Source organism: Corapipo altera, unplaced genomic scaffold (genome assembly GCF_003945725.1).
Source record: "Corapipo altera isolate COAL_440 unplaced genomic scaffold, ASM394572v1 161, whole genome shotgun sequence".
Taxonomy (NCBI): domain Eukaryota; kingdom Metazoa; phylum Chordata; class Aves; order Passeriformes; family Pipridae; genus Corapipo; species Corapipo altera.
Window position 1 is genome coordinate 1,199,541 of NW_020884979.1, and position 12,619 is coordinate 1,212,159.

Here is a 12,619-nt window from a genome sequence, read left to right on the forward strand (position 1 = left end):
ACAGAGACTCCTGAGCCTCTGACACCCCACACAGCCCCCACAGAGACCCCTCAGCCCCAGACATCCCACACAGCCATCCCTCAGCCCCAGGCACCCCCACACAGAGACTATTAAATCAAAGTTTGCAAACAAACCCCTTCAACGCGGGGCTCCGAGCACAGGCGGGACCGTCCCATCCCTCCGACACGAGCGGTGCCCACGGCAGCCCCTGGCGGGTCTGAGGGCAGCAGGGGACAGGGAGAAGGTGGCGGCAGCACCGTGAGGGACAGTGTCACTGCCAGTGCCTGGGCACAGCCCTGCCCATCTCACATTCCTCCATCAGCATCCTCCCCGGCTTCCTCAGGAACCTCCAAAGGGATAAAAACAGCCCCGTCTGGCATCGGAGATCTCTGCCTGCATCTCTCACCCACTACTTCACCACCTCCAATTCTTTCTGAGGTACCTGGACACTGTGGTCTGCTTTCCTTTAAAAAAAAAAAATTTGGAAAAAAAAATTTCTTAATTTCCTTTGAAACTGAGCCCAACCTGACCAGGGAGGATTTGTAACCCTGTATGGAAGGCCTTCTCTCCAACTTTTTGCTACAATCTCTGGATATGTTAACACAGTAAACACCATGTGAAGTATTTCCCTCAAGGCAAACACCTTGCCGCTGTTTGGGAGTCTGGGATGTGATAAAAACATCCTTTCCCCTTGCATGGGTACTGCTCACACTGCATCCTTCCAAACCCCCATGGATTTTGGGAAAGCCCTTGGATGCAGGAGCCGTGCCCTTGCAGTGATGGCAACAAGCCTTATACTCCTGAGCAGAGTTTTCTCCAACAAGTCCAAACTGCTGCCTTTTTAAGCCATACAGCTCATCTCCTAGGACCCAAACACTTGTCTGACCAAATCCCACTGCCTTGAACTCATTCCCTTCTCCCTTTGCCAGTACACCCTCACTCACATCCCACACAAGAGGTCAGATTTTTGCCCCAAAAAGAACATTTTGCACCCACCCTCCACAGGGCAGCATTTCATGTGGGTGAAGGCCAAGCAAATGAGAACCTGTCTGAACTGCAGTGCTGTTCTTCTTCAATTTTGTTTTTCTTCTTTGTTTTTAAAATCAGGTTGAGGAGACGGACACAAAAAAAGGCAATGCCAGCAAGCTGTGGGAAGTGTTATCCTGTACATTTAGAAGCATTTTGTACGACCTACACCTTAGCAAATGGTCTTCATTTGCCTCAGTTCTCGTTCCTGCCTGAATTTTCTCTTCTTCCAGCATTAGTACAAAGCTTCATCACATCTGCTAGGAAGGGAACATAAACAGGAGGTGAGCTATAAATACTCCCTTCTCATCCTGCTTCCTTTGCCCATCTGCCTAAGAAGAAACAGGTAATCCACAGTGTCCAGGAAAAGGAGAGGGTAGAAGGATTAATTCCCTGCAGAAAAGGGAAAAAACAGGGATGAAGTAACTGTGCCTTGTCCTTTGTTGTTCCTTTCTCCCAGGCATTACTGCTGCTGTGGAGGTACTGCAAGGATGAGTTGCAGCAGGAACTGTTGTTGAGCAGGAACATCATTGCATTTGATGGCTTTGACTGAGCCTCTTGGGAACAGGAGAGGGAAGAGAAGGTAATAAAAGGGAAAAAAGTTCAGCTGACATGTTAAGCACACCAGTCAAGCAGTATCTACTGCTTTTAAAAGGTGCCTCCCTTACCATGATCCATATCACTTTTTCCTCCAACGAAAGAAAACCCCAAACCGAAACCTTCTCTCAGTCTATATTCTTACCTTTATTGCAAGTATGAACAACTTACAGATAATTACACCACTCATAACTTAAAACAGATGATAGCCAGGGAACAGCAGACACCACACTCCTTCCATCCAGCCTTCCACAGTCCTTCCCTACCTCTAGCAGGCTGGAACATCTCCCTGACAGTTTGTGATGCCAGATCACAGTTTCACTGTGAAAATATTTTTGCTTTACTGGAGTAGGATGGTTTGAATTCCGTTTCCTTAATACAATCCTCATGGTTACTGGAAAAAAAAAAAAAAAAAAGGCTGAGAATTTTAATTCCCTCGCATCCTGAAGGCTTGAAAAACAGAACCCAAACAGAGCACTATGATGCATTTAAACCTGTGTTGGCTTTGAAACACGAGAGCTGAATTCCTTTCCCTAATTTCCAGACTTGTTACTTGAATCTTCCTATATCACAGAGGTTTAGAACTCTCTTCTTAAAATTAAAGGGACTGGCAACCACGGCTTAAGAAGAAGGTTGAACAATTTAGTGAGTTCTGATCTCACTAATTTCAGGGATTTTTGTCTCGTTCAGCCACTCACAGTTGAAATCCAGGTAACCAAGAGCAAAGGCATCAGATGGGTTCCCCTCAGCATTTCCCTGGAGCAGCTTAGCTGTTGTTTTGTTGGTTGAGGTTTTTTTTTGTTTGATTTTCTTCCTCTAGCACTTAGCAACCCCATCAGGCAACTCCTTTTGTCTTTGTTATAGCCAGTTTAAAAGAAGAGCTCTCACCCCCTTCTTCTCCCACTGCAAAAACAGCTTCCCAGTGAGGAAAGAGCAGCCTACCAACACATCCCCAGCACTTCCAGCATCGAGAACGAAACAATAAGCACAACTATGAGGTGAGAGTTCCACAGGTGTAAGGAAATTCCTTCTGCCTCGATGGGTGCTGGGGAGCAGCCGACTCACACTGGTTTTCCAGGGAAATAAACTCAGAAAGGAGGGAACCTTGCTTTCAGCTCCTGAAAAGACACAGCAGGCTCTTGCAGACATCGGAGTCGGCGCCAGGATATGATGTACAGCTTGGGAGAAGCTGCAGACTGAGATATAGAGAGGTGCAAACTCCTGCAAGCCACAGCAGCCCAGTACATCCCAGCACTGGGGCAGTCCTACACCAGTAATTCCCTGCAGGAACGCACAACACAAAAAAAATCTCATCTCTCTGGATAACCTCGTCTGGGTTTGGTCCAGAAAGTGGTGGAACAGAAAGGTAAGTACTCCCAGACAGTAAGAGGCAGTTCTTTTGCACCCACAAAGACACATCCAGTCAGTCCAAGCACTAAAGACAAAAAGGGGTTACTTCTCTTGGATTATGACCCTTACAGGCTAAGCTTGGACACTGAATCAGCTTTAGGATTGAATCCTTTATGAGGCACTCAGCAGGGAAGTTGAAGAGTGTTGCCCAGAAGCATCAGATAAGTTTTATAGATACTTTCATATTCCCAAGTTCAGGTCCTAAGAAAAACCCTTAAATTTGGCTACAAATACCTGCAGTCAATTAACACTGGCCAGGTTTCTCCAAGAAGAAATACCAAAGTGTGGGACGTTCAGCTCGGCACGATTCCCTGCTTTCTACATTCAGTTTGCATCGATTTGCCACCAGGTGTGATTAGTACAGTAAAAATCAATCCTTTTGCTAGTCCCACACACACCTTATGAAGCCCTGGAAGAATCCTCCATTGAATAAGGGTGGATTGCCTGACATTTTTCCCCTGGATACGCTGCCCACCACCAGGATTGTTACTGAGCCACTCTGGCTTCTAAATCACTGATGTTCCCTGGCAAGTTATCACAGTATGAGAGCATCAGAAGGATATGAGAAAAATTCCAATAAAAAGATATGAATGTTTTAAAGCCATTAAAGAACACTGTTTCATTGTGCTACCAGAGCACGGATCAAGGATACTTCACACACAAACTTAATATCCCTACATGTTAATGTTTAATATCCTTTGGTTAATGACGTACCTTTAATTATTCCACAGAACACCCTCCTCTCCCCGCCCTGAGAGAGGAAATGGGGCAGTGCTCACCTCCTGCATGCCCTGGGTTTGTGCCTAGAGAGACAACTCAGCAGAATATAAACTCAAGTGCAGGCAGTGCTCTGCCAAGGCAGATCTTTACTGACTTACTAATAACGTGCAGTAACAGCACAAACATGTTAATTTTGAACCTGACATTTAAATAGCGCATTACATTCAGTTCTGAAGGTTTCCCAGTTTGGTTTTCCCCAGCTCATCTCACCCAGTCTCTGTGAGAGAGGAGATGGTACAATCACTGACTGGTTTGGGCTGGAAAGGATCTTAAAGCTCATCCAATTCCAACCTCCCTGCCACAGGCAGGGACACCTTCCACTAGCCCAGGTTGCTCCAAGCCCTGGCCTTGGACACTTCCAGGGATCCAGGGGCAGCCACAGCTTCTCTGGGCAACCTGTGCCAGGGCCTCCCCACCCTCACAGGGAAAAATTCCTTCCCAATATCCCACCTAACCCTGCCCTCTGGCAGTAGGAATCCATTCCCCCTTGTCCCCTGTAAATAGTCTCTCTCCACCTTTCTTGTCAGTTCCCTTCAGGCACTGAAAGGCCACTATTAGGTCACCCCAAGGTTTCTCTTCTCCATGTTTCCCAATTCTCCCGGCCTTTCCCCGTAGAAGAGGTGTTCCCTCCCCCTAAGCACAGGAAAGTGGGGTTGGCCCCCTTCCATACAGCACAAGGAGCAGCCTGTGTATGGTTTCAGAAACACTTGGTCCTGCTCCTCTGGAGGAGGCAAGTGTTTCTCACCTGTGGGACTGCTCCCAAAACACAGCCTTGGCAGCAAGTAGGTCTGACTGGAACCCCAGTGCCTGCACTGACCACTTCATCATCAGTCACCTCTGGGAAGAGGAGGAGGAGGCGCTGAGATCAAAAGGTTTTTATTTAATTGACCACTGATCAGGGGAATGACTGTAACAGCATCTCCTAATAGCCCAGAGCTATCAATTACAGCATCTCCTGCCCAGCATCGCTGTGCTACAAACCCGACCATAATTACAGCACAGGCACTAACAGCCAAACAAAGTCTGGGCAGAGCTAATAACTGAAGGGGATCATTTCATCTGACAGCCAGTGCCATCCTCAAAGCTCGGGCACATCCATCACTCCTTGGGGCTGAGCGTGGTGGGACAGGAGGCTGGACACCCCCAGGAAGAGCTGCTGCTCCCCCCGAGGTGCCAGCACAGCCAGGCCACCATCAGCACCAACCCACTCTGTTCCTTCCCCAACCTCCCCCCCTGCCTTGGCAAAACCAGTCCAAACTGGGTTTATGGACACACACACCGTGCACAAACCCTCTCTAGTCTGTATAATGATTAAGTCAAGGCATCCAAGTTAAATCACTGAAGAATCTTAAAGAAAAACAAATCGAAGACTTTCCTACACATTTTCAATGGTTATCAAGTTATCCACTGTGATAAACCAGCATTACCCAAATACTTAATTCCCCCTTTTTGTTTAAAAATACTGTGTTCTACCAATTCTCCGTCCCCATATCACAAGGCTTCTTTTAGTAACATTTTAACTAAAAGTTTACAAATAGTTTCAGCTCAAGTGTTTTTATTTTGTTTTAAAAACACAAAACATGTAATTTACTATGTTTACACCTCCAACCATCTAAAATGTTTTTCCCCCACAGAAACTGTTGCAGCTTTATCCAAAGAATGAAACACAAGGAGGATCCAACACAAAACAAATCCATTTTCGACAGCCAGTCACAAAAAGCTGATTTGAATTACTTGCCCAATTCTAATCTGCAAAGCACGCAGAGATACTCCTGCAAGACAGGGTTTGCAGTTCACACTTATTTCCTACATGAACACTAAGACTTAATTCATATTAAAAGATTAAGAAGCCTTGGAAATACACTACTAGGAAAAAACTACCATTTTTCTAGTCATGCAGACCATTTAAGAATCAATAGCCCTGGGAAAAGAGATTATCCTGGGAGAGAGGGATTTGGAATGGAAAGTAACAGGAGATCTTTGGCTAGATCCCTTCCTTAAAGCTTTTCCAAATCAATTAAACCAGGTTTAATATACTGTGATAGGTGTTCAGTGGTCTAGAAGAAGGCAATTTCCAATTTGGCTCTGAATTATACAAGCTGTCAGAGACACCTCTACAGCTTCTATTTTCATTGACAGTCTCAGTTAGCTAATGAAAATTGAACCATTCTTCTCCAGAAAATTAAATATACACACAAAACAGAGCAGAAAAGCCCCTGTGGAGAAGCCACGAAGGGACAGGCATCAAGGTAAGGACTTCAAAACATACTTCAAAACATATGCTTCCCATCCAAGGGAGGAGGCTGGCTCAGCTCACACAGACTCACATAATCTCCGCACTGTCTGTCCAAGAACCTCTTTAGTGCTTCCTCACAGCAGTAAATAGCTCTGGGAGCCAGGAGTTTTCCTTTGATCCAGTGCTAATTATTAATTAAAGTTCTTTCAACTGTGAATCCCAGGTTTCTTCTCCTCGATGGGGACAGTGTTAAGAGGCCAGAGAGAATCATCAAATCACAGAAGGGTTTGGGTTGGAAAAGACCTTAAAGCCCATCTCATTCCACCCCCTGCCATGGGCAGGGACACCTCCCACTAGCCCAGGTTGCTCCAAGCCCATCCAGCCTGGCCTTGGACACTTCCAGGGATCCAGGGGCAGCCACAGCTTCTCTGGGCAACCTGTGCCAGGGCCTCCCCACCCTCAGAGGAAAGAATTTCTTCCCAATATCCCATCTAACCCTGCCTCTGTCAGTTTAAAACCATTGCTCCTTGTCCTGTCACTACCTACCCACATAAAAAAATCCCTCTCCCTCCTTTTCTTCTCATTTTAGCTGTGTTGAGCCAACAAATGTCAGAGAGCAAGTTTCCCCAGCTGCCACAGTGTGCCTGCCTTGTTTTCAAAGCCAGTGAAACGTGCTGGGTTCCCAGCTCTGCAGCCTGGTACATGCACCCAGGCACAGCCTGCAATCACCCCCAGAACCATTCCCAAAATATGGCAAACGTGAAGGTCCAGACGGAAAGGAAGAGTGATTCAGCGTTGGGCCTCCTTTACAATCAGCTTCTTTCATCCCTGCCTGCTTATGCTGCTTTGCTGATGGATGAACTGGATCCAAACAGCTCGAAAGTGAACCACAATTAGCTGTCACAGCTGCTAGTCGTGATTATTGCCGGCAGTGTCTGCTGAAAGCTCGCACATCCACAAATATCCTCCCGAGACATCGAAAGCAGATTCCTCTTCTCGCTGTTTTTAAATTTTTTTTAGTGTAGACAAAGCCTATTCCTAAAACAAGACAGAAAGCAGCAAGGCAGTGCCAGGGAGGAGTTAGGTGTGAAGCCCAGACACTCCCAACAGAACAGCTCACACTTCCAGGGAGCAGGTCCCCTGATGGCACTGTCCAACCGACCCCTTGCGTGCTTTCCCAGCACAGCAGCAAGAACACATCAGCCCTTGAGAAAGCATTAAGAGAAGCACTAAAATAGCTGGCTGTGAGCAGTGTGAGTGGCTGTCCAGCCAAATACCAGGAGAATCCATAAAGAGCTCTAGATGCAAAAAAAACCCACAAACCAAACCTCAGTGGGAAAGCAGAGCACTGTCTCAGACACGCAAACCAGGAATACTTCCATCATGTTGAGATTAAATATAATAGACCACTGATTTCTGAGGGGAAACAGTCATTCTGGAGACTAAAAGTATGCACAAATTATGGATGGAAAAGCAGTAGGTAGGTGGGCATAGAGCAGTAAAACAGGAGGAACACAAGTCACAACCTTGCTACAGTATGGTGCACGGCGGAGCAGGACACTGCACCAACTGCAAAGAGTATTTGGTCAGGAACACAAGAACCCAGCAAATCCACTCAGCCAGAGCACATCTCACATGGATTGTCTACAGACCAGCACAACACAGTGGTGTTTGGAACAACCTGGTGCTATTATCAGCAAGGAGGCTGTAGAGCAAACATACCCCCCAAATTTTACCCTGCCCTTTCTCAAGTGAGCACAGCGTACCTGAGTGTTTCGAGGCTAATTTAAAAAGACAAAAGCCTCATCTCTGCATTGTGCTCCTGTAATTCAAGAACATCACTATAACTTGGTCTGAATTCTTTTTCCAAGTTACAGCTGCAAGAGTTTGAACCCAGCCTGTGAATCACACACGGCTGGTGGGTGACTGGCACACGCTTCTCCTCTAGGGATGCATTTCTGTTCCACATTAGGAACCAAGGAAGATTCATTCCAATGTGCCTACAGGCAAGAGCAACAGAATTAAGTTCACCAGAGTTTTCTGTGGTACTGAGAGGTTCTCAGCATGCAAATGCCAAGGAATTTATTAAGTTATGCTGTACTTTGAAAGAGGGAGGAAACCTCTGCCTGTTCCAGCCTTTCTGAACGAGACCATCACTGATTTTAAGTTGCCACAAGCCCCTACCTACACCAAGGGGCTGCTGTCACCACAAAACACAGTATATTTCAGCTTTTTAATTAAACCCCATAACAAAGAGACACAGTATCAGTTGTACAGTCTGTTAGCGGTCATTGGCTTGGAACATTTGTAAGTGAGACATGTTCTATTTCTCCTGGTAGGTGTAATTTGCTATTAATATATACAGCATATTTAACAACAGTACCCAGCAATAACTCTGTTCAGTAATAACTGCTCTTCTCCCCACCTTTTGTAGATAGGGAAGCTGGGTTTAAATCTAGAGCATTAAGTAATTAATTTGACACCACAACTCTCTGAATTACCAAAAACTTGCAAAAATCTCCACCACCCAGACCAGTGAAAAAACCTAGAAGTATCATCTCCAAGACCACTGAACAACCACCACTCTTTTTGGTTTTGGGGGCTGCTTGACAGAGAAACCCCTGTCAAGTCTGTAGGAAAGCATGTGGCAGTTGAAGGGATGATGTCTGGAAGGGGGAGTTCTCACATGCATTTATTATTATTAATATCAAACTCCTTTTTTTTTTTTTAATTCTGCATCTTCCAGACAGGAAGACCTGCCTAAGGAAGAAGAAATACCTGGTTTCACCAAGGAAGCAACCTCTCTAGGAAAGCACAAATCTCTCCTTACCCAGTGTCAGATCCATGTCATTCCCCTGGACAGAGGCAACTCCTCTGATGTTTAAACCCCCACCCCCCTGCAGAAATCACAGCAGGAACCGAGAACACTCATGTCCCTGCTGGCTGAATGCCAGGAGTACGCAAAGCCAACCCAGCCTCATGCTGTGGGTGCTGCTGCCTCGCTGATCCATGGCAAAGGTGTCCTTGGATCCCAGTGCCCTGCTGTGCACTGGGCACTTGGCACTGGCTGCCAATGTCCCTGGGGATATCTCCTTCACAGCCACCTCAGTGTTCCCAAGCCACAACCCCTGCCAGGTTTGTAGAGGCCCACCTTGTACCCCCTCCTGGGTCCCAGGAGGTTTAGAGAGGGGCTGCCCCACTCCCTGCTTTAACAGCTCTGACACACCCTACTTCGGGTGGTGGCTGGGTAAGGAAAACAAGGACTCTGGACTTTGTATAAATGGAATTCACAAAGATGAACGCAAATAAAGCCTGCACAGCCCCAAACAGATTTCAATAGGCTTTCCCACACTATTTTCAGCCCAGTAAGAGGCTTAAAAACGCTTGTTCTGATCTGGCTGGAGGTAACTCAGCAAGTGTCACTGCTCACCTTGATGAGGTGACAGGGACTTCTTTTCATGCCCTGAACCTTCCTAGAACTGCATTGAAATGCAAACTCTTTCCCTGCTTCCCTCCTTTCCCCATAAGCCAGGAATTCTTTGATTCTCAATGTAATTAGGAGATAATTTCAACTCTGTCACTGGATTGATTGCACTGGTGCTTAACCACGCTATTAAGCAAATCATTAGCTGTCATGTGGAACCTTTTCCATCTGACAGAGAACTGCTCAATTTTAGTGGGGAGGATGGGGGGAGACTCCAGAGAAACAACCACCACTGATCCTTAGATTGAACAGGCACATGGCTACAGCTGTTCAAGCACTGCTTGGGCCACCACATACACCTGATCATTAACTAAGGGCACTGGGGCTCATCAGCTCCAACTCTGAAATGCTGCTTTACCTGTTTAAAGTTCCAGGAGAAAATACAGAATATTCAGTCATTTGCTGCTGCCTGAAAAAGGCTCTTGTCCTCACTCATGTCTATTTGGAGCAGGCTAATTCAAATGAACACAAGTTAGACAGAACAGTGTCTAGCAAGGAGTTTATTTCAAAAAACCACATGACAGCTGGTTAAGTTCTAGGAAGGGAGTGTTTTTCCATCTATTCCACCTGGTGATTCCTTCAAGGATCCCAAATTAAGCAGTTAAGCAAACAGTAAGAAATCACTTAACAAGGCAGTGTGCCTAAATTGATTGTTAGAGCATCAATGAGTCATAAACAGCCCAATTCAAACAGCTGTTTTCTCCTTCTAGGAAATCCTCCTGTCCAACACACAAATTTGCACGGAGGAACCATTTTGCAAGTCTGTGACACCAAAACCTCCTGCAGCAGCAGCCACAGCTGCTGACTTAGCCAACTACCTGCTCAGGAGCTGCTTCAGCAGCACATTCCCCTCCTCACCCTGTCTCTGAACCACCAAGCTCTTGTTCTTGGACTGTGTAAAGAGATGGAAACTTCAGTCACTGAAGAAGGCAAGTGATGAGCTGCCCTCTGTGCAGTAACTGGCTTTGTCTGGTCCTTGGGAACAGCAAGACAAGGCACAGGCCTGCTTGCAGTGAAGGTTGAGACAGTATGGGAAGCTTTAAACCAGTGCCAGTGCTTTGGTGTTCCCAGAAGGTCCATCTCACAGCAGCCAGCTGGGTGACTGGCACCTTTGCTTCTCCTCTGCTGTGTGCTACAGCACCTGGGAACAAGAAAAGATATTCCAGATTCCTTAAAAGGAATCTCACGTGACAGGAACTGCTGAAGTATTAACACAATGAATGCTTCTTATACCATTTTATCACATTACAAGGGAAAAAAACCCCTCCAAGGCCTCTTTCTAGTCATTCCTGGCAAACCATTTTTCCTGCTTTATGCCACAGCAGCCGAGTTTACAGTGCCAGGCCATGGAGCAGCAGCTAACCTGGCACAACTGGGCAACAAATTAGGACTCCAGATGGGCTTTTTAAAGGTCTCCTTTACTGACCTGACCTTAAAATACAGCACAGACTGTCAGTGCTTTGCTGTTCACTGCAGCAGCTATTTATTTTGCCTTAATGTGGCAGCTAAGTGCAGCACTTTGGGGGGCACAGAGTGAGAGCATCTCCATGGAGTCACCATGGTCATTTTAGAAGGGACCACCACAGCCAGGGAACAAGTTGTATCAACAGGGGAAAGCACACAGAGTCACCTAAAACTCTTGCTGAGATCATGATTTGTGGAGTTACAACAACATTTCTGCAAGAGCCTGGGAGCGTTTGGAGCTTCTGCCACACAGGAGCAAGATGGGAGAGCAAATTCAGGGAAGGCCATGAATATTCATGCCACTAAAACACAAACAATTCTGAAGAACCCTCCTGAAAGAGCAGAGATATTTTTAAACTTTTTTTTTATTGTTACAAAATAAAAATTAGGGGCTTCGAGTAACCCCAAAACTTCACAAATATTAATACACCAAAACAAACAAACAAAACTCCAACCAAACAAAACCAAAAGAAAAACCCAACCAATGAAACAGACAAAAAAAACCCCCAAAGATGAGCAAGAGGACTGTTTCCCTCTTTTATTTTGAGCCAGTGGATTTCCACCCCTGAATTTTTCCCCCTTATTAAGGAGAAACACCATCCGATTCACTACATGGAGCAAGCAACAGATACAACTCTCATACATCTACAGGACAAGGGAGATTTTATTCAACCAGTTCATACATATTTCAGACTATAGTTTTCCAACCCTAATTGTGTTTTCCTTTTTTGTTAAACAAGCAGCAAGGGCTCTAGCAGGAATCAAACGTTTACAGTCCCTGTGGCAAGCACACCTCCCAGGGTGTCTGAAGCTGGAGTAATACTGCTGGTATAAGCACACTGGTGACCACCATGAAGTGTGGGTAACCAGCCTTTCAGATCAGCAACCCATTTCTGTCCAAAACAAGAGTGACAGGCACCATCAAAGCACCCACACGTGTCTGCTGGGCACAGGCAGCACAGTGGAAGGGAGGCAGCTCCTTCTGAGTCCTCAAACCCAACAACAGGATCACATAAAGGCAGCGGGCCAGTGTGGCTGGAACTTGACTAACAGAGCACAGTCATGTGGGTTTATTAATAATATTTTTTCAGAACAAGCTTAAATTCCCATGGATGCATGTTTGGGCTGTGCCATTTCTCAGGCAATCTCTCATGTTCCACGTGCAGCTCTTTCCTCAGCTGTCACCATCTGGCAACTGCTCCTGGCCAACAGGGTCTGCCCTGCCCTGTTCACCACTCCCTCCCTCCACTCCTGAGCTCAGCATCCTCAAAACACAGTTCATGGCACCATGTACAGCACACACCCCCTTAAACACAACCACATCCTGCACTCCCTCCATACACACAGGGAAAAACATAAAGAAGCTAAAGCTTCCTCTTTATAACTGCAGGATTGGTCAAGAGTTAGTGTTAAAGTGAAAAGCCTTGTCAAAGACTACCAGCTTTGGCTTAAAATTTGAGTGGAACATGCCTCTGCTAGTCACCAGTTTAAAGAATAGCACATGTAAGAGCTCAAATCACATTGAACAGGGAAAACAAACTGTATCTCTGGAAGAGAAAGAAGATATGGTGGCTCAGGTGCAGTTCTTCAGGAAAAAACTCAACCACACCACCAGAGCCAGC

General features: G+C 46.1%; 1 protein-coding gene across 3 annotated transcripts in view; it reads right to left on the reverse strand.

The window, feature by feature from the left end:
• Positions 1-12,619, reverse strand: part of MCU (mitochondrial calcium uniporter) — an 82,060-nt gene that overhangs the window by 17,771 nt on the left and 51,670 nt on the right. Inside the window, exon 1 of one of the 3 annotated variants that reach the window (XM_027665640.1) lies at positions 135-214. The exons of the other annotated variants lie outside the window; for them this stretch is intronic. Coding sequence (XP_027521441.1) covers positions 135-176 — 42 coding nt within the window. The 5' untranslated portion in view covers positions 177-214. Of the gene's footprint in view, positions 1-134; positions 215-12,619 lie in introns of those variants that run through there. 3 annotated transcript variants of the gene reach the window in all.